Source organism: Myxine glutinosa, chromosome 14 (assembly GCF_964187855.1).
Source record: "Myxine glutinosa chromosome 14, kmMyxGlut1.1, whole genome shotgun sequence".
Classification (NCBI taxonomy): Eukaryota; Metazoa; Chordata; class Myxini; order Myxiniformes; family Myxinidae; genus Myxine; species Myxine glutinosa.
The window spans coordinates 52884026-52906740 of NC_136274.1; the positions used below are offsets into that span (position 1 = coordinate 52884026).

The following is a 22715-nucleotide window of genomic DNA, read 5'->3' on the forward strand; positions in this document are numbered from 1 at the left end:
GTTAATAAAATGGTGGATATTACTACTCTCTCAAAGGGGTAAGCCACGCCCCCGGACCGATCGAATGTTACACACAAACACGCAAGATTTCAATTTTATAATTATATAGATAGATATATATATATATATATATATATAGATATATAGATAGATAGATAGATAGATATAGATATAGATATATATATATATATATATATATATATATATATATATATATATATATATATATATATATATATATATATATCGGGATTCGAAATAAGTGCTGGCCCGCGTGCCAAATGCCACCAAAACCTCCGTTTGGCACCCATAACATGGCCCTTATGGCCACTTGTCAAAATTGTCGATGTATTCCGTCATCATTATGCTATCTCAACCAACTAGACTTGCCAAGGAGACTACAGGTTATACTGTAAAGGTTGTCGAGACTTAAATTGCTCCCCTCACCAGGAGTTCCAAAGTTTGGGCGATGTAAATGCAAATGATCTTCGTAAACATGTACCGTGCATCGCCGCTTCCAGTGATGGTGGATGAGGGTATTACGAATGACGCTTCAGAATCCTCAGAGAGTACGCTAGTACTCCATGTAGGGATGGCGTGAAAAAAATGTGTCCCATCTGCTACATGCAAAACTAAAGTTGGAGTATATTCTTTAAAAAAAAAAAAAACTTAGGCTACATATGAGAGCCTACCTGGTCTGTTCAGCTTATTGTCAAGGCACGAATCCCTTTTCATTCTCCAGACCATGGCAAAGCAAAGAAAAAAAAAAAAAAACGAGATCGGTCAAACCAGGGAATTCATCTTGTCGTTAATAATAATGTTCAGATGGAATATTTCCGAGCTCCCTCTATCAATGGCAATGATTCTGCTACCTTCCGACAGAGTTTTACTTCCTGCAACATCCTTTGGTATTCTACTTTTAATATCTCGAAAGGATTCCACAAAAAAATACGCAAAACTACATTCCTTTGTAAAAGAATCGAACCGAGGTAGGCGTGGCTGACGGTCAATCAGTTTGGGGGAGGGGCCGCTGGACACATTTGCCTCGGTGTCAGTGATAATGTGGCATCAAATAATATCATGCCTCGGGAAATGCCTTGTTTTTCAGTTATATTTATGAAAATAAAATAACGAGGTACCAGTGCTATACACCGCACACAGGACACATGATCACGGACCCTCCAGTCACGGGTCAAGGCAAAAGTGAACCACGTGATCAATAACCATCTCTAGTCATCGGTTTCTCGGCGGCAGATTTGCTACGTCAGCGCATCACAGATGCCGTCGTGTAGAACACCCTGAACAAGAGATCCACTCGAACTCTGAATTGAATAAATATTTGAACTGACATTTAGTGTTCCTTTCATCTTTGTTTTGGCATACTGCATCGACTGGAGTGGTCATTGGTCAATTAATTGATATTTAAATATAAAGATCCTAGTTTCCTTATGTCTATGCCCTATTACTATTAGTATTACCTGTGGCTACTGGGGTTGGGGATTTGGGAGAGGGAGGTGGAAGCAAGGGGTGGGGTAGGGGTGAGGGGGAGTGAAATTGTTATTAAAAAAAAAAAAATTATGCCAGACACCCTCAGTATGCCACTGGTGAGCACGTCTATAAAGTTTGTACTACAACATTTGTGAATCAGTAGTAGAACATCATCTACTCAAATATTATAATAATGTCTTGTCCCCGGGGGTTAACACCCCAAAAGGACGAATGACCGAACGTATTTCAAACTTGGTGGGATTAGCTTTTCCTGCGCGTGGGAAGGTTTGAAGTCTCATCTGATCAGGAACACACGGGTTTATTCCGAACCCACAAAAACAAACGAACCAGGACAAAGGTAAAATTCAACAAATAATTAATTTATTAAAAGTAATTAATTGTAAACCAAATGAAATGAATGTGAGGTAAAAAAAACTATTTCCTAATTTGAGTTGTCTCCATCAGACTCATATACAAACAAGGGAATGATAAAAGAAAATAAAACTATTTGGTAATCGGCCGGCACTCAGCTTTGCATGGTAAGGCAAAGCCAAATGGCTGGTAAGGCAAATGGCTGGTCATTCGTCGCCACCAAACCACTGCGTGGGAAGCGTACAAGATAGGATGAAGACCGCAACTAATATATAGGGATATAGGGATTGTTATGTGATGGCAATACTGTTAGCTACTCTCTAAACCAACATCCCTATCTTGTTTAGGATATTTTTTTAGACTGTAGTTTGTCCTCCCTACTTTGCTTTTTTTTAAATAGCTTTTTTTTTAAATTCACTTTTGTATCATGAGTAAGAGGACTCCATGTTATTTAATATTCACTTGGCCTACGTTGCTTTAGAGTTCACTTGACTACAAAATAAACAAGCATTCTGAGTATTGCGCTGCAATACATGTCCCCTACCGGCATTGGGTAGCACTGTCATAGAAGACAGTATTATGACTTACCACACTCCAAATTATAGTCTGGAAAACTGTTGGAGAAATTCCCAAAGTTCAAGGTGCCATAACTTTGTCAAAAATGATCGAAACGTCATGAAGTTCGAACTTGATCTGTAACTTATCATGAGGAAACCATGTACCGAGTTTGAAATCATTAGCATTGAGAGTTTAGAAAAAAAAAGTCTGGAAAACTGTTCTTTGTGTGACGGACTGACTGAGTGCAAACCTACAGTCGCCTATGGTGTACACCGGTAGGGGACTAATAAGCGAAGTACCAACTTCTAATCTGGTGTGTGGGTGTATCCAGGCATAAGGAAGAACCCTATTGAAAATTGGGTCGCCACGTCAAAATCCAAGATGGCCGCCCCCATGTATGTCTGAACCTTGAGCTGAATATCTTGAAAAACAAGCATTCAGAGTATTGCGCTGCAATACATGTCCCCTACCAAAGTTCAAAGTGCCATAACTTTGTCAAAAATGATCAAACATGCAAATTTATGCATGGTTGATGCTGGTTTTCAAACTTGATCTGAGGTATGCTGAGACACGTGTGTGTCACGCCTCGCCTCGTTGATAAGCCGGCAAGGTCGCTCCGTGGAGCGGCCTGCACGTATTGCACTGTGTGAATTATATAAACTAGGGCATGCCCGTACTATATATATGCCCGTACTATATATCTATCTAAAATTATATCCCCCCCCTCTATTTACATGAAATGGTTTGGTTCATTCGCAACGCCAAAGCGAACGGCGAACGGCTTGCGAGTACAGTGACAATCCCCCCCCTCTATTTACATGAATGGTTTGGTCCATTCGCAACGACCACAGAACCCCCCCCTCTATTTACATGCAATGGTTTGGTCCAAAGCGAACGGCTTCCGGAGTTTGGTAAAGCAATCGCCATCGCGTGCACAAACGCGCAGGAAAGCGAATGAATCGCAAATTCGTTTTTATTAGTTTTAAAACTTTATTAAAACATAGTTTAACGCCAACATAGTTTGCAAACGTGAAATAAATGAATACGCTCTCAAATGTGCCATCCGAGGCAGAGTGTGTCCGCCACGTTCGGCACACGCGATCGTTTGCTGCTCTCTGATTGGTTGAATCGTTTTTTGGACATAGCTCGGTAAGTAATTGTCCGATTAATATGAAACCTTGAAAAGGCACATCCTCGGGTCCCCAGCAATATACCTGGCAAGTTAAAAGTATATCGGACCCGTGGTTGTCGAGAAACAGCGGCCACAGACAAACGTACAAACGTACAGACAGAGATTACTGGAATTATAGATAGATTACTAGCAGAAGTACCCGGCATTGCCGGGCGGGGGAGGGGAGGGGGAGGCGGAGGGGGGGAGGGGAACGGGGGGAGAGGAGGGGAACGGGGGGGGGGGGTGAAGCGAGCCCCATGGCAAAGCGAGTGATTTTTTTTTTCATAGTGTTTCATAGCGTTTTTTTTTTTTTTTTTTTTTTTTTTTTTGGGTTGTTGTTCATAGCGTTCATAGCATCATAGCGATTTTTTTTTTTCATAGCTTCATAGCGTCATAGCGGTAAATAGGTAAATATGAATAAAAAATATGGATCGTCAAATATTTTGAGTTCGGCCATGTTCGTCCCAGGCTCAATGGCCATGTCTATGCCAAATATCAAGCACGTCAGCCTCTCCGTTTAGGAGTCTATCGGTAACATCACACACACACACACACACACACACACACACACACACACACACACACACACACACACACACACACACACACACACACACACACACACACACACAGTGTTTTATATATATAGATTACTAACTCACGGTCTGAGGTACTAGCGATTCAAGAGATATCCATTTTTAAAAATACTTTCGTTTAATTAACGATATCTGCCAAACCACGTGCCCTATCGCAAATTCCAAAAGGACGTTTTAGTAGACTGACATGCTGAACAGATTTGTGAAGTTTCCCCTCGATTGGATCAAAAATGAGGGAGGGGCTCGGTTTTAAAGGTTCATGCTTAAAAACGTCATAACTCTGAAACCATCAGTAATTTATTATATTTTCCAGTTCACGATCAATGATCGATGTGTGTGTGTATATATATATATATATATATATATATATATATATATATATATATATATATATATATATATATATATATATATATATATATATATATATATATATATATATATATATGTTGCTCGGCTTGGCTCCGCCCCTCCCGAAAGCGCGCGCTGTTGACGTTCACGAGCCGAGGCTCAGGACGCGCAGTGCGGCTTGAGGATAACTCGAGAATAAACAAGAGATATCCATTTAAAAAAAATATTTTCGTTTAATTAACGATATCTGCCAAACCACGTGCCCTATCGCAAATTCCAAAGACATTTTAGTGCTGAACAGATCTGTGAAGTTTCCCCTCGATAGGATCAAAAATGAGGGAGGAGCTCGGTTTTAAAGGTTCATGCTTAAAAACGTCATAACTCTGAAACTGTGTGACGCATGACGTCATGCTCGCTGACTTTTTTGTTCGTCATGGGTATGCGATTTTGCCTGCAAAGTTTGGCCTCGGCCATTGCAGAGAAAAAGGGGTTTTCGTGTTTTCACGAAAAACAATATGACGGCCGAACCACGTGACCTGTGACGTCATAATTACCATTAAAATATTCTACAGACAGAGTCCATCATATGGTGAAAATTTTATCCCAATCGGTCCTATTTATTGCAGAGAAATTAGTTTTTAAAGGAAATTAAAACTTAAAATGGCAGAGCTAAGGATCATCAGAATTATCAGAATTACCAAAGTTCAAAGTGCCATAACTTTGTTAAAAATGATCGAAACGTCGTGAAGTTCGAACTTGACCTGTAGCTTATCATGGGGAAACCATGTGCCAAGTTTGAAATCATTAGCATTAAGCGTTTAGAAAAAAAGTCCGGAAAACTTCTTTGACAGACGGACTGACGGACTGACGGACGGAGGGACGGCGTGCAAACCTATAGTCCCCTCCGGTGTACACCGGTAGGGGACTAATAACAGGATGTATTTCCGTTTTCTCGCCTATTCCCACCTTGGGAAGGTGTATATATTGCAGCTTGAGCTGTCGTTTTACCTTATGGCGTTTTTCTCTGGCCAATTTAAATTGTACAATTAAATAATCTTACTATAATTCACCAAATGTCCATCTGTCTGTTGGAAGGTACCGTAAAAACTGCTGAACCGATCGCAAATATATTTTGGGTGAGTAATCCTGGGACCCCTGGGAGTAAAATATGCTATTTAGTTTTCCCAATTTCAGCTTTGATCTCCAGCATTCTCAGGTTTGGACTCCAGCCTAACATTCGCGTTCGCATAACGTTGATTGTGACGATGTTCTCATTGTGACGATGTATGTGTTCATGGTAGTGTTTGACGTGACGGTGTGAACGTAATTTCATAATGTTTTTCGTTTTGTAATCCTTTAATGAACGTTTAATGTTTAATGAACGTTTAATGTTTAATTGAAGCCTGGTGTTGGCTTAGCGGTTCGGGTGCCGGCTTGGGATCCTCGGATCCTAGGTTCGAATCCCGGTCGATCGCTAAATTAACACCAGGGGGGTTGACTCAGCATGTCATCCTTCTGAGGTCGGCAAATTGAGCACCAGCTTGCTGGGATGAATGATCCCGCTGTGTACCCCTGTTTAGAATAGGTACACCGTATCCCTGCGCACCGTAAGAGGCGACTAAGGGTTGGCGCCAGGAAGGGCGTCCAGCCATAAAAACATTGCCTCAAACAGGGAACCATGATTGTCATGGGGCCCGCAAGGCTAACCCCTGCTCTTGCGGGGAAAATGGCCTTAAAACGATCATTCATTCATTCATGTTAAATGAACGTTTAATGCCCTTCCATGTCTGGGGCCGCACGCGCGCTACACTGGACGGGACAGCGTGTACCTTGCCCTTTGCCGTCAGGCTCGGGGACTGGGGCTTGAGACAGTGTCCCACGAAGGAGGAATTCCCAGTAAGCGCGAGTCATCAGCTCGCGTTGATCAAGTCCCTGCCCTTTGTCCACACCACCCGTCGCTACTACCGATCGGATGGTTTGGTGAGATCCTCGGATCAGCTCCTGCAAGGGCCGTTCCCCAGTCGTGCAGGTGCACCGAAAAGATGAGCTAACCTGACTGTCTCGAGGAAATAAAAGTCGTAACAAGGTTTCCGTCGGTGAACCTGCGGAAGGATCATTATTGGGACAACATGAGAGCGAGCGAGATGCGAGACATACGTGGTACGTGATCGTCCATGTACTCTTTAGCCATGTACTGTTTAGATTTTGATGATTTGCGTGTGATATGATTCAACGGATGTTTATATGAATCGTTTAAAATATAAAAGCCTTCAATTTCTGATATTTTGCCTTTTAATTTGGGCTTCCCAATTGAAGCCCCGCTCCTATGATGGGTACCGTTGCTAGTAATATAATAATTGGCAATACTATAAAGAATGGCGTGATCCCCCCTGACCACTCCTGTGGATATATTTTAAATTATTTTTGGGATTATAATAACGGTAATTAACCCCATAATCATAATGATTAATCTCAGCTGACATGCCTTCCGTAAACAAACTCGAGCAAATAGCCTATCCAGGTGTGTGACATTTCCAATGAACTTGCTAATTCAGCCCTCCCTTCAGTTTCCATGGAGCCGAGTGCTAGCTTGAGTGCTTGAGCCACTTGGCGAGGGCTCTACGAGCTGCTTGGTAATAGAACGCACAGACTGAGTGATATCTATCACTGGAGCGAACCCCTCTGTGGACATATGTCGGTAGTGAGTGGCACCAGAAATTAGTCATTACCTCCACCTTGGATTACCATAACCCAGGGAGGCTGTTCATCTGTGGTTTCAGTTAAAACAAGGTGTTCATGTTCAGTGTTCTGTGATTTCAGCTGCAATCGCAGACATTCCCGCCAGTTGAAAATGACCAAAAGCATCACTTGTCACAAGGAAACTTTATTTTATATTGAAATAGCACAAGTACCTGGCGTTTCCAGGTAACAATGAATCGCTTCCTGACGGGAATATGATATACGCAATCTGGGTCCATCATCTAGACTCGAGGGAATTTAAAAAATAGATCGCAGGTACAGTGGACTCTGATGCAGTGGAGTGACACCCTATCCCATGGACGATACACTCACAAACTGCTTTTTTTTTTTTTTGTATACTGAATCGAGGCTCGTGAAAGCTAACATTTATTTCACAAACAAATCAACCAGACAAACAAAATATACAAAAAGAGGGAGCGGAAGACAAGATGGGGAGAGAAGGGGAAGCTGACGAAGTACCAGGCTATGCTTCTGCAATTTAATAAACCAATCGTGTAAGACAATGACACTTTTGCTCCTTCAGCTGACAGTTTCGTTCAGTTTAACACACACGCACAAAGTAACACACACGCACAAAGTAACACACACGCACATAGTAACACACACGCACATAGTAACACACACGCACATAGTAACACACACGCACATAGTAACACACACGCACATAGTAACACACACGCACATAGTAACACACACGCACATAGTAACACACACGCACATAGTAACACACACGCACATAGTAACACACACGCACATAGTAACACACACGCACATAGTAACACACACGCACATAGTAACACACACGCACATAGTAACACACACGCACATAGTAACACACACGCACATCGTAACACACACGCACATAGTAACACACACGCACATAGTAACACACACGCACATAGTAACACACACGCACATAGTAACACACACGCACATAGTAACACACACGCACATAGTAACACACACGCACATAGTAACACACACGCACATAGTAACACACACGCACATAGTAACACACACGCACATAGCAACACACACGCACATAGCAACACACGCACACAGTAACACACGCACACAGTAACACACGCACACAGTAACACACGCACACAGTAACACACACACACGCAGTAACTAACACACACACAGTAACAGTGTTTGAAGCCTTACTGATGGAAAGTCACTCCTGCCTTTGTTCATCCTCGTTCGTCACAATTTGTGCACCCATCGGCAGCACACAAAGGCATTTTGCCTTGAAGTACAGTGACACACACACACACACACACACACACAGTAACACACACACACACACAGTAACACACACAGTAACACACACAGTAACACACACAGTAACACACACACAGTAATATACACACACACACATACACACATACACATACACACACAGTAATACACACACACACACAGTAATACACACACACACACAGTAATACACACACACAGTAATACACACACACAGTAATACACACACACAGTAATACACACACACAGTAATACACACACACAGTAATACACACACACAGTAATACACACACACAGTAATACACACACACAGTAATACACACACACAGTAACACACACACACAGTAACACACACACAGTAATACACAAACACAGTAACACACACACAGTAATACACAAACGCACACCAGCACCGATCTCGTATAGCGAGATGCTTATACAGTATCTATCATCGGCACCGATCTCGAAAAGCGATATGCATATACAGTGAAACCTTGACTTACGAGTTTAATTCGTTCTGTGACCGAGCTCGTAACTCAATTTGCTCGTTTCTCAAATTAAATTTCCCCATTAAAATGAATTGAAATGCTATTAATCCGTTCCAGCCCCCCAAAAACCACACCAATTTTTTTTTGTTCCGTGTTTTTAAATAAGAAAAATGTACTTTATAAATAACAAATAATGTATAAACAAGCACGACCTCGTATGTACTGTACATAATAAAAGAGAATGTAAAGAAATAAACTGGTTTTATTAAGTGTATTTACTCACACTCATCACTGTATTTACTCACTGTATTTACTGACACTGTCAACCACACAAACAACAACTTCTCCATCTCTTCATGGACAGAGGTCCGGAGCTTTGAAATAATCTTAACGCCCTTGGCTGGCGTTATAGCCTTTATCGACTCCTGCTTCAAAATCGTACATATCGTAGAAGTACTACGATCGTACTGCCTCGCCAAGTCGACAACACGCACACCTCGCTCATGTTTTTTGACGATTACGTGTTTTATATCCAAGCACATCATCCTTTTCTTCTTCTCAGCACTGCCCTTGGCACTCAATTTCTTAGGACCCATGGTTAAAACTAAGAAATTTTCCAAAATAAACAAAATGCGAAAACAAAGCAACAGCGATACGGCAGAGATGCTTGCACGGCAAGATAACCACGTGAACTGAACGCTCGCTGGGCCACCTAGTGGCGGGTGGCGTAAACTCGTAACTCAGATCTCGGCTCGCATCACAAAGCAAAAAATCGACCGAGCGACGGCTCGTATCTCGGAAAACTCGTAAGTTGGTGCACTCGTAAGTCAAGGTTTCACTGTAATTTATCATCGGTACCGATCTCCTATAGCGAGATGCGTTTTACCTGACAAAGTTACATACATGAGTGATTTTTTTGTTTGTTTTCCCCCCCTCCCCCAGGCCGAGAGAGAAGCTTGCATGCAGAGGCTGCATTTGATACGCGAGCAAAAAGAGCAGCTTCGGGTCCAGCACGATGAAATGCAAAGTGACAATGAGAACATGGTGATAATGACACTTCCTCTCCACTCTCCCCCTGCCCCTCCTTCCCCACAGCACTTTGGGCATGACCTTGAATAGTACTGTTATATGCAAGCGTTCTTGCAACTTTGGCTTCGACCAACCCTTGAGGTGTGGGCTGTTTTAGTAATATTGTAATTAATGTTTGAGGTGTTAGTTGTCAGTTCTGAGTGTGCAAGTCTTCTTTTGAATGCTGTGCAATGCTGTGGGGTAGCATCATTTGCTGGGGGCATGGCTGTGCCGCCATTGCACATCCTCTGTAGGTTAAGGCAGTAATTGTACACTGCTCCTTTCCTATGCCATCTCCAAGCGCTGCATGACGCGCGCTGAAAGGGCGTACTCAGTTTTCACTCCGGTTTCTTGTTTGTTTGTCCTGGAGATATCTCAGCCATCTCAGATATTATTGATAATAATATCTATCATCTCAGAAAGGGCGTACTCAGTTTTCACTCCGGTTTCTTGTTTGTTTGTCCTGGAGATATCTCAGCCATCTCAGATATCTGAGATATCTCAGATATTATTGATTAATCAATGCTGATAATATGGACCAACTTCTATCTACCCATCCCAACTCTCTCTTCCTCATATGTGGTAATTTCAATTGTCACCATGCCAGTTGGCTGGGTGTGGGTACCTCTCTCACCAGCCATGGCTCTTCAGCAAAGGACTTCTGCGACTCACTGGGACTGACACAATCTGTCAATTTCCCGACCCGGATCTCAGTCAACGGAGCATCTTCTCTTCTGGATTTGGTTATGACAAACTTCCCTGAAAATGTCTGCTGCTCTTCTTCTGCTCCAATCGGCTCATCTGATCATGTGCTTGTCAAAGTGGACATCTCTCTGACCATTCTCAGAGAGCCTCCTCAGCGTCGACGAGTCTGGCATTTCACTCAGGCCAACTAGCACGGTCTTCAAGCGGCCATCTATCATCTGGACTGGTCTCCCATCTCTACCGCCTCTGACATCAACTCATCCTGGGAATTCTTTCAAAGTAAATTGTTCTCTCTCATGCACAGATTTATCCCATCTCGTCTTCAGTTGTCATACCCTTCCTCCCGTCCATGGTACACGGAATCTTGTGGTGAGGCTGTTGCCCTGAAACAACTTGCTTTCGTCTCCTGGAAAGCAAATCCAACGGAAGGAAATCTCATTTCCTTTCACAAAGCCCAAAACAAGTGTGTGTCCACCCTCAGGAGAGCCAGGAAACAATATCTCACCGTTCTCAAGACCGAACTCTCTTATCTGTCTCCCTCTTCCAAATCCTGGTGGCGTCTGGTCAAATCTGTTTCTGGTGTTTGTTCCCCCTCCATCCCCTCCCTCACCTCAAACGGCTTAACGGCTGACTCCGCACGTGAAAAAGCTGAATGCCTCAACTCTGTGTTTGCCTCTAAATCTTGTGTCCCAAACCCATCCCTCTCTGTACCCACCGTACCCAGTCGTACCCAGCTGCTCCTGGACTCTGTGTCCTTTCCTCCTGACAAGGTGGAAAAGTTTGTCAACCCTCGACTCTGATTCTGCAACTGGTCCTGACGGCATCAGCCCACGGGTCCTAAAATCATGTGCTTCCGCTCTTTCACTCCCTCTTTCTGTTCTCTTCACCCTCTCTTTTGCTCAAGGTCATCTGCCATCTGCTTGGAAATCAGCCAACATCACCACTTTGCACAAAAAAGGTGCAAAAACAGATCCCAGCAACTACAGACCAATCAGCCTTCTCCCAATTATCAGCAAAGTCATGGAATCCATCATTGCTTCAGATATGAAATCTTTCCTCTTCTCCAATGGCTTGATCTCTGATCATCAATTTGGTTTCAGACCTGGTCACTCTACTCTGGACATGCTGCTTCTGCTTTCTCAACAATGGATGGAGGTCCTCAACGCCAAACAGGAAATTAGAGCTGTCTCCCTTGACATTTCACGTGCCTTCAATACGGTCTGGCACCCCGCTCTGCTCACCAAACTCTCCTCCTTTGGTATCCATGGAAATATCCATGCATGGCTGGCGGACTTCCTCTCTGGTCGTAGTCAACGTATGGCCCTGAATGGGTTTCTCTCATCTCCTCTTCCTGTTCAGGCTGGAGTTCCCCAAGGTAGTGTTCTGGGCCCTGTGCTTTTTCTGGTCTTCATCAATGATCTCTCTGACTCTCTTGAAAATCCTCTCTATCTCTTTGCTGACGACTCTACTCTCTGCCGATCTGAGGGATGAGGAACGGAGCGACAATCTGCAGCCTCCTCACTCTCTGCAGACCTGGACAAAATCAGACTGGGCAAACAAATGGAACATGTCTTTCAATCCTGATAAATCTCACACTCTTACGATGTCTCTCCGAAAAGACCGACTGGAAAACCCTCCCATCCACTTTCTGAATAATCCTCTCCAAGAAGTTCTGTCACTCAAGCTTTTGGGTCTCACTATTTGCCATGATCTTTCTTGGGAAAACCACATTTCAAATCTGGCCTCCAAAGCCAGTCGCCGACTGGGCATCCTCCGTCGTGCGAAGTCCTTCCTTGGCACACCTGAGCTCCTCACCACATACAAGGCTTTCATCCGCAGCTCTATGGAATACTGCTCTCCCCTCTGGTCTGGTGTTCCTGCCTCACACCTAGCCCGTCTTCACGCTGTTAAAACCAAAGCGTTCAGAATCATTGGAATCTCCCGCGATGAAGCTAACTCCAAGGGCCTTTCACTCACTCACTCACCGCAGGTAGGTTGGTGTTCTTTCCGTCTTCTACCGTCTCCTCTCTGGCCTTGCCCCCCAGCCCTCTCTGGGCTCTGTCCCCCAAATATTCCTGTAGGTCACACAAGATCTGCCTGCAACCCTCTTATGGTTAAACTGCCAAAATCAAGACTTTCTGCTCACCTTCACTCCTTCATTCCTCTTTTCTCCCGCCTCTGGAACAAACTCCCTCACTCTCTTCAATCCCACTCCACCCTCCAGGTCTTTAAAACAGCTGTCACCACCATCTCTTATCCTCCCCCATCCAAAACCTTGATCTTTTCTACCCCCGCTAATTTCGGTCCCCTTGTGTTTTATACCTCTCACACCCCCCCCCCCCCCCTCCCCTTCCCATGCCTCCTACCCCCAAGCCCTCTCCCTCCCACACTTCTCCCTGCTCTCAAATGTTGTGGTTGTGTGCTTCCCCTTCTCTTCCCATCTTGTCTTCTGCTCGCTCCTTTTATATATTTTGTTTGTCTGGTTGATTTGTTTGTGAAATAAATGTTAGCTCTTTCACGAGCCTCGATTCAGTATCCAAAAAAAAATTAAAAAAAATAAAAATCCTTTGAGCTAGAATGCTGAAATTTCGGCATAATAGTGAGCAAGTGCTTTGGCACTTGGCACTTTGGCACAAAAATAAAAAACGTTATTTTTTGTTTTTAAATTAATTGATTCGTTATTTAATTAATGTCGATTAATTAAGTACTTATTTATTTCCTTTCTTCTGGGCATTATCTCGGGCATCTTTTGAGCTAGAAAGCTGATATTTGGACATTACAATGACCAAGTGATTTGGCTGTAAAGGATATTTTTGATTTATTGATTAATCAATGATTTATTCGATTAATTTTCAGATCAACACCAGATCATCTGCATACAACAACTCCCACGGTAAACCCTCCTTTACGTTCCGAGCCAGCACCTCCATCACAGCTACAAATAGTAGTGGACTTAGTACCGTCCCCTGATGCACTCCCACCTTCACCTCAAACTCACCACTGTTCCCGTCCTTCGTCCTTACAGCTGTGCGTGCTCTTTTGTACATTGCCATCACGACTGATCAACCATTCCTCCACTCCTAACTTCCTCAATGCCCATGTCACTACTTCACGTGGAACCCTATCGAATGCTTTCTCCAGATCAACAAACCCAAGAAACAACTTCTTCCTCTTCTCCATGTACTTCTCCTGCAACTGCCTCACAATAAAAAGCGTCTGTCTTTCCTCTTCCTGGCATAAATCCAAACTGCATTTCGTCAATCTTCACTTTCTTCCTTATCCTCCTCTCCAACACCCTTTCCAATACCTTCATTCCATGCTCCAATAACTTTATCGCTCGATACGAGCCACAGTCCAGAGGGTCACCTTTCCCCTTGTATAGAGGGACGAGGGTACTCAGTTCCCAATCCACTGGAATGCGGCCTTCTTTCACCACCAGATTGCAGATCTCTGTCATTCTCTTCACACCCAAACTTCCTGCTGCCTTCAACATATCTCCCACAACTCCCGTCGGCTCTCCCGCTTTTCTACTCTTCATTGCTTTTATCGCTTCCTCAACTTCCCTCTCGGTTATCTTCTCTGCCGGTCCTAAAACTGGGTTACTCTCTATGTTGCCATCCCATTCATTCTCTGCATTCAACAGTATTTCCATATATCTCTTCCATCTTCCTTTAATTCCATCTGGGTCCACGACGATTTGTCCCACTTCATCCTTCAAGCAACTCACCCCATCACATCACACCTCTCTTTCGCTATCTGCTTTGCAATCTTGAATACCGCTCTCTGACCCTATTCCAAATCCAAGCGTTCTCCGAACATTTTCCTACATGCCTCCTGCGCCTTTGCTACCTCTTTCTTTGCAGCCTTCTTGGCTGCCTTTTAACTTTCACGCTCTGCCTTTTCTGCCCCCATATCCTTCGCCTTCTGCCACTCCTTTAACTTCTTCCTCTTCTCGTCACTCGTATTGATTGATCAATTAATTATTTATTGATTAATGAATTAATTATTTAATTTTTTCGAATACTGACTTATTTCATTAATTTTCAAAAAGTTGCAGCTTCGGCACTGGTGGTTTAGGTATGCTATTAGCCAATTCAGAAAATATTTCATGGTCAATGTTTATTGATTTTAATTATGCAATTAATCAATCAATTATTGTACACCTCTCCCTCTCAATAGTCTCTATGAGCTGAATGGCTGTATTGCTGGGCACACAAGGAGCCCCGGAAATGCCGTGCTGGAGGATATTTATTTATTTGCCATGGGGCAGTGTACTTTGAATGTATCTGTACTTGTTTGTAATTTGTTTAGGGTGCGGGCGATAGCTCGCCTACTCTTGCAAAGGACACCATGGGATCCTTTAACTTCCACCAACTAATGCTGGCAGATGGGAGGGACGCCCAGTTTAACGTCCATCTGAGGAACCGTACACACATTGATGCCTCAGTCTGCTTGCGAGACACCAGGATGAGTGTCGCTTGCCAGAGATTCTAACCCAGACGAGGGTGCAGATCTCCAGGTCTCAACTCGTCTCACGAGGGTGCAGATCTCCAGGTCTCAACTCGTCTCAATTCGGTTTCTCTAAATGTGGCACGTGCTGCTCTCCAGCAGGAAAATCTGTTGTTGTGGTGGTTAGGATACAAATTGCTCGTTTCATTACAATCTCGATTTTGTTTGTATTGACATGCGTGGTTGTTTGAACATGTCTTGATTTGAAGTGCAAATAGGATAAGTTTATTGTGTACTTGCTTAATGAATGTCTTCCAAGTTAAAAAAAAACAAAAAAAAAAAACATGTTCATGGTTATTGCTTTTATTTTGCAAAAGCATGCAACAAGCATTTAGTATGTACATTTTCAACAATTACCATTTTGAAAGGACAGAGATATGAAATGCACAAAACAAATTGTATTTCAAGTTGTAAATTTGCCATTTTTTTCAACTGTAGGTGAGTTGACTTTTTCTTGGGGGTGGGAATCCTGTTCCTGTCACTGCAGTGTTATTTGGAAGACGTTCTTGAGAGTCTTTGTCCGGCTCCTGAAGGGAGGAAGGATGGTGAACCCCGATACTTGCAGCCCACCTGTCAAGAGGCCTTGCAAAAACTGCGGATCAAGTTGTCCGATCTGGTGAAGGACGTGGAAGCGAAGGTGGCCAATCACAGGGAACAGATATTTGATAAGAAAGTCAGCTTGGAAAGGAAAATCAGGTGAGCTTTGACAATGCATTTCTATTAAATAGTTTTGAAGGGTTTTAGGTGTTCAGTGAAGATTTTAAAAGTTTGGCTTCTTCTTTCCATCGACTATTTGTACAAAATCCCTTGGAATTCCAGGTAGGCCACTGTGTGTGTCAGCTGAGGGGATTGGGAATAGACTTGTACATCCCATGTCTTCTTCCGTGGACAATAGCCTTGTTAAAATCCTGTCCCCGCAGAGAGCAAGAGGATGCTTTGAAGAAGCACATCGACCAAATGAATAAAGTACAGCAGCTGCAGGTGACCTACTTGTGAAAAGCCTTCGAGACTTGAAGCACAAGCTGATAAACTAGTTTCTGAAATATCATTTCGGCTTTGCTGCTGTTGTTGGCACACTATGTACACTAATCGGGGTGGAAGTGACTGCATTGGCAAAAAAGCTTCCAGGCTTTTAAAGAAAAGAAAAAAAGAGGCCTCCCAGCCTAAATTAGTCTTTTGCCTTTGAAGGGTGGCTGACAATGTGCAAATGTCTTTTCCTGGTTTTTTTTTGTTTTTTCTTATTTTTAAATCCTCGCTGTACACTGTGCTCCATCTACATTGCTCTTTGCAGGAGAAACTGAACACTTTTGAGGCAGAACTTCAAGGACAGCAGCAGTGCCAAAAAGATGTCGAGGTAACGTAGCCTGACCGTGTCGTGATTTGCACGGATCGGTCTTGAATTTCAAAAAATTAGCATGGATTGCTCTTTAATTTCCAAAATGAAAATTTGGCAAGGAGTCTCGTAGGAGAATTATTACACCTGTCGTTTTATTTTGCTAGGTGGTGCTAGTCATTTTTGTTGTGCAAATCTCGGGATAAAAAAGAAGTCCCATACGATAGTCATGTTGGAGGTAAATACTTGATATTTGTGAAGATGATGGAATTTTAGCACGAACAGTGTTCTCTCCGAATTGCCCTTCACATTTTTGTCCTCGCAAATTATCTTTCTTTTTCTCCTGCAAAAGTTCACCTAGAATGTAGTTCTGGGGAGCTTATGCGATAGCACGTCATCATTCCATCAGTCTGTAAACACTTGCAACTTCTCCTAAACTGCTGATGGGATTGTGATGGAAATCACTTTCTCTGAAATCACAATCACATCTTCTCCAAAAATGCTGATGAAAATAGTTATTTGCTTTTTCCTCTGAAACTACACACACTATTTCGATGAAACTTGATTGACCACATCCTTCACCACCTGTGATGTACCAAAGTTTGTTCGTGGCATTATGAAATTGGGGTCCAAGGTGGTATATGGGGGAAAGGGGGGTATACAGGGAGGGGGGGGGGGGGGCATGGGGGTTTGATTGTGCTTCAACCCCCCTCTCCCCCCTTTCGTCTTCAATTTATGCTTCCTCCTCCTTTTTCCTGATTTTGAGCTATATTTTCTGGGTTTGATTCCTGACCCAAATATAAACTGTCATCCTGGTGCTTCACAGACAGGGCCTCCCAGCATGAAATTTAGATTTAAAAATCGCATTTTTAAATTCCGTTGATGTTCCGTGCATCCTTCTTTATATATACAAGACCCGTCGCTTCGCTGAGGGAAATACCAATCTTTGCTGCGATGGCTAATCTATGGGGGAAGAAAAAAAAACCTCTTTAAACGATTTAAATGAATTTAAACGATTTCAGCATAAGGCTGCAAAAAGAAAAACAAACAAAAAAAAAAACAGACGGAAGCCTCCTCCTCAGTGAAAGACACATGAAAGCCTGCTTGGAGATTGCAAAAAAGCACCGAAAGGACTCTCAGACTGTGAGAAACAAGATTCTGTGGTCTGATGAAACCAAGATTGAACTGTTTGGCTTCCGTCTGGCCACTTAACTGTGCCATAAAGCCCAGATTGGTGGAGTGTTGGTTGCAGTGATTGTCCTTCTGGAAGTTTCTCCCATCTCCACACAGGATCTCTGGAGCTCAGCCAGTGACCATCGGGTTCTTGGTCACCTCTTACCAAGGCCCTTCTCCTCCGATTGCTCAGTTTGGCCCGGCGGCCAGCTCTAGGAAGAGTCATGGTTGTTCCAAACTTCTTCCATTTAAGAATTATGGAGGCCACTGTGCTCTTGGGAACCTTCAATGCAGCAGAAATTTTTTTGTAGGCTTCCCCAGATCTGTGCCTCGACACAATCCTGTCTCTGAGCTCTGCAGGCAGTTCCTTTGACCTCATGGCTTGGTTTTTGCTTTGATATGCATTGTCAGCTGTGAGACCTTATATAGACAGGTGTGTGCCTTTCCAAATCATGTCCAATCAATTGAATTTACCACAGGTGCACTCCAATCAAGGTGTAGAAACATCTCAAAGATGATCAAGAGAAATGGGAGGCACCTGAGCTAAATTTCAAATGTCATAGCAAAGGGTCTGAATACTTATGTAAATGTGATATTTCAGTTTTTTTTTTTTAATAAATTTGCAAAACTTTCTAAAATCCTGTTTTCTCTGTCATTGTGGGGTATTGATCCCGGTTTAGAATAGGTACACCGTATCCTTGTGCATCGTAAGAGGCGACTAAGGGTTGGCACCAGGAAGGGCATCCGGCCATAAAAACATTGCCTCAAACAGGAAACCATGATTGTCATGGGGCCCGCAAGGCTAACCCCTGCTCAAGCGGGGAAAATGGCCTTAAAACGATCATTCATTCGTTCATATTATGGGGAATTGAGTGTAGATTGATGAGGGAAAAAATGAATTTAAATGATTTCAGCATAACGCTGCAACATAACAAAATGTGAAAAAAGTGAAGGGGTCTGAATGCACTGTGTGTGTGTGTGTGTGTGTGTGTGTGTGTGTGTGTGTGTGTGTGTGTGTGTGTGTGTGTGTGTGTGTGTGTGTGTGTGTGTGTGTGTGTGTGTGTGTGTGTGTGTGTGTGTGTGTGTGTGTATATGTATCTATATCTATATATATATATATATATATATATATACATACACACTAGCTTGGCTCGGCTCGCTGCACTCGCCTCACCACGCGCCGTTACTGAGGAACGGGCTTATTTTAGCTGAGGATAATGACTGTACCTGAGTTGTTGTGTTATGATTTACACCAATCATAATACAAACAATTATTTTGCACAAATGTATTTGTTGTTTGTGATATTACATTTTTATAGGCAATTTAGGTTGAATGTTGTTTTTTACAAGAAAGAACCCCATAGCACATACATAGGGGAGGGTTAGGTGCAGACTGGAAATTTGGGACGATTACACCTTGTTACGTGCTCCTCCCTGACCCCCTGGTCATGGTGTACCTCCGAGCCCCGAGAGGAGTCACGGCAGAAAAATGTGTTATTCTGTATGTCAAAGATCAATGGTGAATCCACACCAATTGTTACTCACAAACAAATATTGTATTAAGATCACACAAGAATAACAGCACAACAACAATAGTAATCAAAAGTACAATCAAGATATATCCTATGATGGTACCATCAGTTTCGTAATATGTAACTCACTGTGCTCCAAGTGAGTGAAACAAGAACATTCCCAATGTCTCTTTCCCGACATCAAACCCAAGTTGATTCCGGTTTCAAGCCTAAGTCGATCCCGGCTTCAAGCCAAAGTCGATCCGCTCCAGCGATCGCCAGAACGATGCCCAATCGAGACCAGAATCCCGTTCGGATGGCAAGTACAGTCCCGCTGCCAAAGCTGCACAAAGGCGCCCTCAAGGCGACTGGGAAATCCAAAGGCGCCCTCCAGGCGACTGAGAAATCACCCCCTCGGGTATGGATGTTTCACAGCACAGTCGGCGAACCGCAAATTAATCTTCAAAAGCCGCGTTACACACACACACACACACACACACACACACACACACACACACACAATACGTCTGAATGCGGTGAAAACTGCTGAAGTGAAGCAAAGAAAAACCTTGCGCGATGCGCAAAGCGCGCCAGTCAAAATGACCGACGGCCCGTTCTCGAGACGGAACGGCCCGCCGATAATAATTCTCCTCGGAATCCACCGCCAAAAACCTGACACACAGGTTGATCGGTCACAGCGATGACAACTCTGTCGCAGGAATCCCTTTCCCGGGAAACCCGAAAGTTCGCTAGTGACTCCCGTTCGTCAACGTTCGCTCAGACCTCAAAGCAACGATGCTTCTTGTCCGACTCCACTCGCTCCGCCTTCTTCTTCTCCTCTTCCTCTTCGTCGTCCGGTTCCCGATCCGGTTACCTGTTTCTTTTAACTCTAACTTTTCACCTTTTGAAAACAGTTCATGAACACAACAACAACACAACAACATGCATTTTAAGGCCATTTTCCCCGCAAGAGAGGGGGTTAGCCTTGCGGTCCCCATGACAATCTTCTCCATCTTGCCCTATTTTCTGCATCTCTCCTTGTTAACCCCCTTGCCCGCATTTCTTCTTCCACCATCTTTAACCAAGTCTTTCTCGGTCTTCCCCGTCCTCAACTTCCTTCTACATTCATTTCCATCACTCTTCTCAACCAGTCACTTTCATCCTTCCTCAACACATGACCAAACCATCTCAACCTGTTCCTCTTCACAACATCAACCACAGGCTCTATTCCCATCATTTTTCGCAAATCATCATTTGTCTTCCTCTCTCTCAACAATACTCCGCACATCCATCGAACCATTCGCATTTCCACCCTTTCCAACCTTCATTGCTGCTCTACGTTCATTACCCATGTCTCGCTCCCATAAATCATAACACTTCTCGCACATGCAGCATACACCTTTCCCTTCAGCTTCAACGACACTCCCCTCCTCATCAGCACGCCACTGAGTTCCCGAAACTTCTTCCATGCACATCTCACTCTAGCAACCGTTGCCGAGTCTGATCCACCTTCTCCATTCAGCATGTCTCCGAGGTAGCAAAATGTTTTCACACCTTCCAGCTTCATGCCGTCTCCAAGATCCAACAACATTTCCTCCATCTGCAGCTCCCTCTGTGCACACCTGACATTTGAATGTCGCTGCCACACTGGTTAATGACCCTCAGACCACTACATTTTTGATGAACCCACTCAGCGCACATTGTACATTGAATGGAGTTCACTCCGACACCCTTCCTGCACACAGCACAGGGCCACTTCCCAGTTATTTCCACCTCATCACATGCTTTACCACTTGCCATCACTTTCATCTTTCCGATATTCACCTTCAGACCTTTTGTCTCCATACATTCCTTCCACTTGTTCATCTTTTCCTTCAGTCCATCCATACTTTCCGCAATCAACACCAGATCATCTGCATACAACAACTCCCACGGTAAACCCTCCTTTACGTTCTGAGCCAGCACCTCCATCACAGCTACAAATAGTAGTGCACTTAGTACCGACCCCTGATGCACTCCCACCTTCACCTCAAACTCACCACTGTTCCCGTCCTTCGTCATTACAGCTGTGCGCTCGTTTGTGCATTGCCATCATGACTCTGATCAACCATTCCTCCACTCCTAACTTCCTCATTGCCCATGTCAATACTTTGCTTGGAACCCTATCGAATGCTTTCTCCAGATCAACAAACCCAAGAAACAACTTCTTCCTCTTACCTCTTCTCCATGCACTTCTCCTGCAACTGCCTCAATAAAAAGCACGTCTGTCGTTCCTCTTCCTGGCATAAATCCAAACTGCATTTCGTCGATCTTCACTTTCTTCCTTATCCTCCTCTCGAACACCCTGTCCAATACCTTCATTCCATGCTCCAATAACTTTATCGCTCGGTACGAGCCACACTCCAGAGGGTCACCTTTCCCCTTGTATAGAGGGACGAGGGTACTCGGTTCCCAATCCACTGGAATGTGTCCTTCTTTCACCTCCAGATTACAGATCTGTCATTTCTCTTCACACCCCAACTTCCTGCTGCCTTCAACATATCTCCCACAACTCCCGTCGGCCCTCCTGATTTTCTACTCTTCATTGCTTTTATCGCTTCCTCAACTTCCTTCTCGGTTATCTTTTCTGCCGGTCCAAATACTGGGTTACTCTCTATGTTGCCATCCCATTCATTCTGTGTATTCAACAGCATTTCCATTTTTCTTGTCCATCTTCCTTTAATTCCATCTGGGTCCACAATGATTTGTCCCACTTCATCCTTCAAGCAACTCACCCCCATCACATCACACCTCTCTTTCGCTATCTGCTTTGCAATCCTGAATACTGCTCTCTGACCCTCTTCCGAATCCAAGCGTTCTCCGAACATTTTCCTACATGTCTCCTGTGCCTTTGCTACCTCTTTCTTTGCAGCCTTCTTGGCTGCCTTGTAACTTTCACGCTCTGCTGTTTCTGCTCCCGTACCCTTCGCCTTCTGCCTCTCCTTGAACTTCTTCCTCTTCTCGTCGATCCTCTTTCCAACTTAATCATCCCACCACCATGTTTCCGAGTGCCTCGGTGGTCCTTTTGTCCATCCACATACCTCACCAACGGCTCCCAACAGACTAGCTTTCATTTACATCCAACCACTTTCAAGCTCAACCACATCATCCTCTACCCTACTCAGCCTCTCTTTTAAGGCCTCCCTTACTGTCACCTCTTTCAACCTCCACACCTTCATTCTCGGTTGGTACTTCACCCGCCGAGCTCCCCTCGCACCTTTCACCCTTATGTCGCAGACAACCAAGTGGTGCTGTGAAACAGCCTCCTCCCCCGGGATCACCTTTGTGTCCCGGAAGTGCCCCCTATCTCGCCTACGCACCATCAGGTAGTCA

The 22715-nt window shown here is 43.9% G+C and overlaps 1 protein-coding gene across 1 annotated transcript in view; it reads left to right on the forward strand.

Annotated features, from left to right (window-relative positions):
* LOC137439776 (uncharacterized) overlaps window positions 1–22715 on the forward strand; it is a 43502-nt gene that overhangs the window by 13124 nt on the left and 7663 nt on the right. Inside the window, exons 4-7 of the mRNA XM_068135867.2 lie at window positions 9987–10088; window positions 15814–16022; window positions 16247–16307; window positions 16618–16680. Of these exons, the coding sequence (XP_067991968.2) occupies window positions 9987–10088; window positions 15814–16022; window positions 16247–16307; window positions 16618–16680 (435 nt within the window). The remainder of the gene's footprint in view (window positions 1–9986; window positions 10089–15813; window positions 16023–16246; window positions 16308–16617; window positions 16681–22715) is intronic.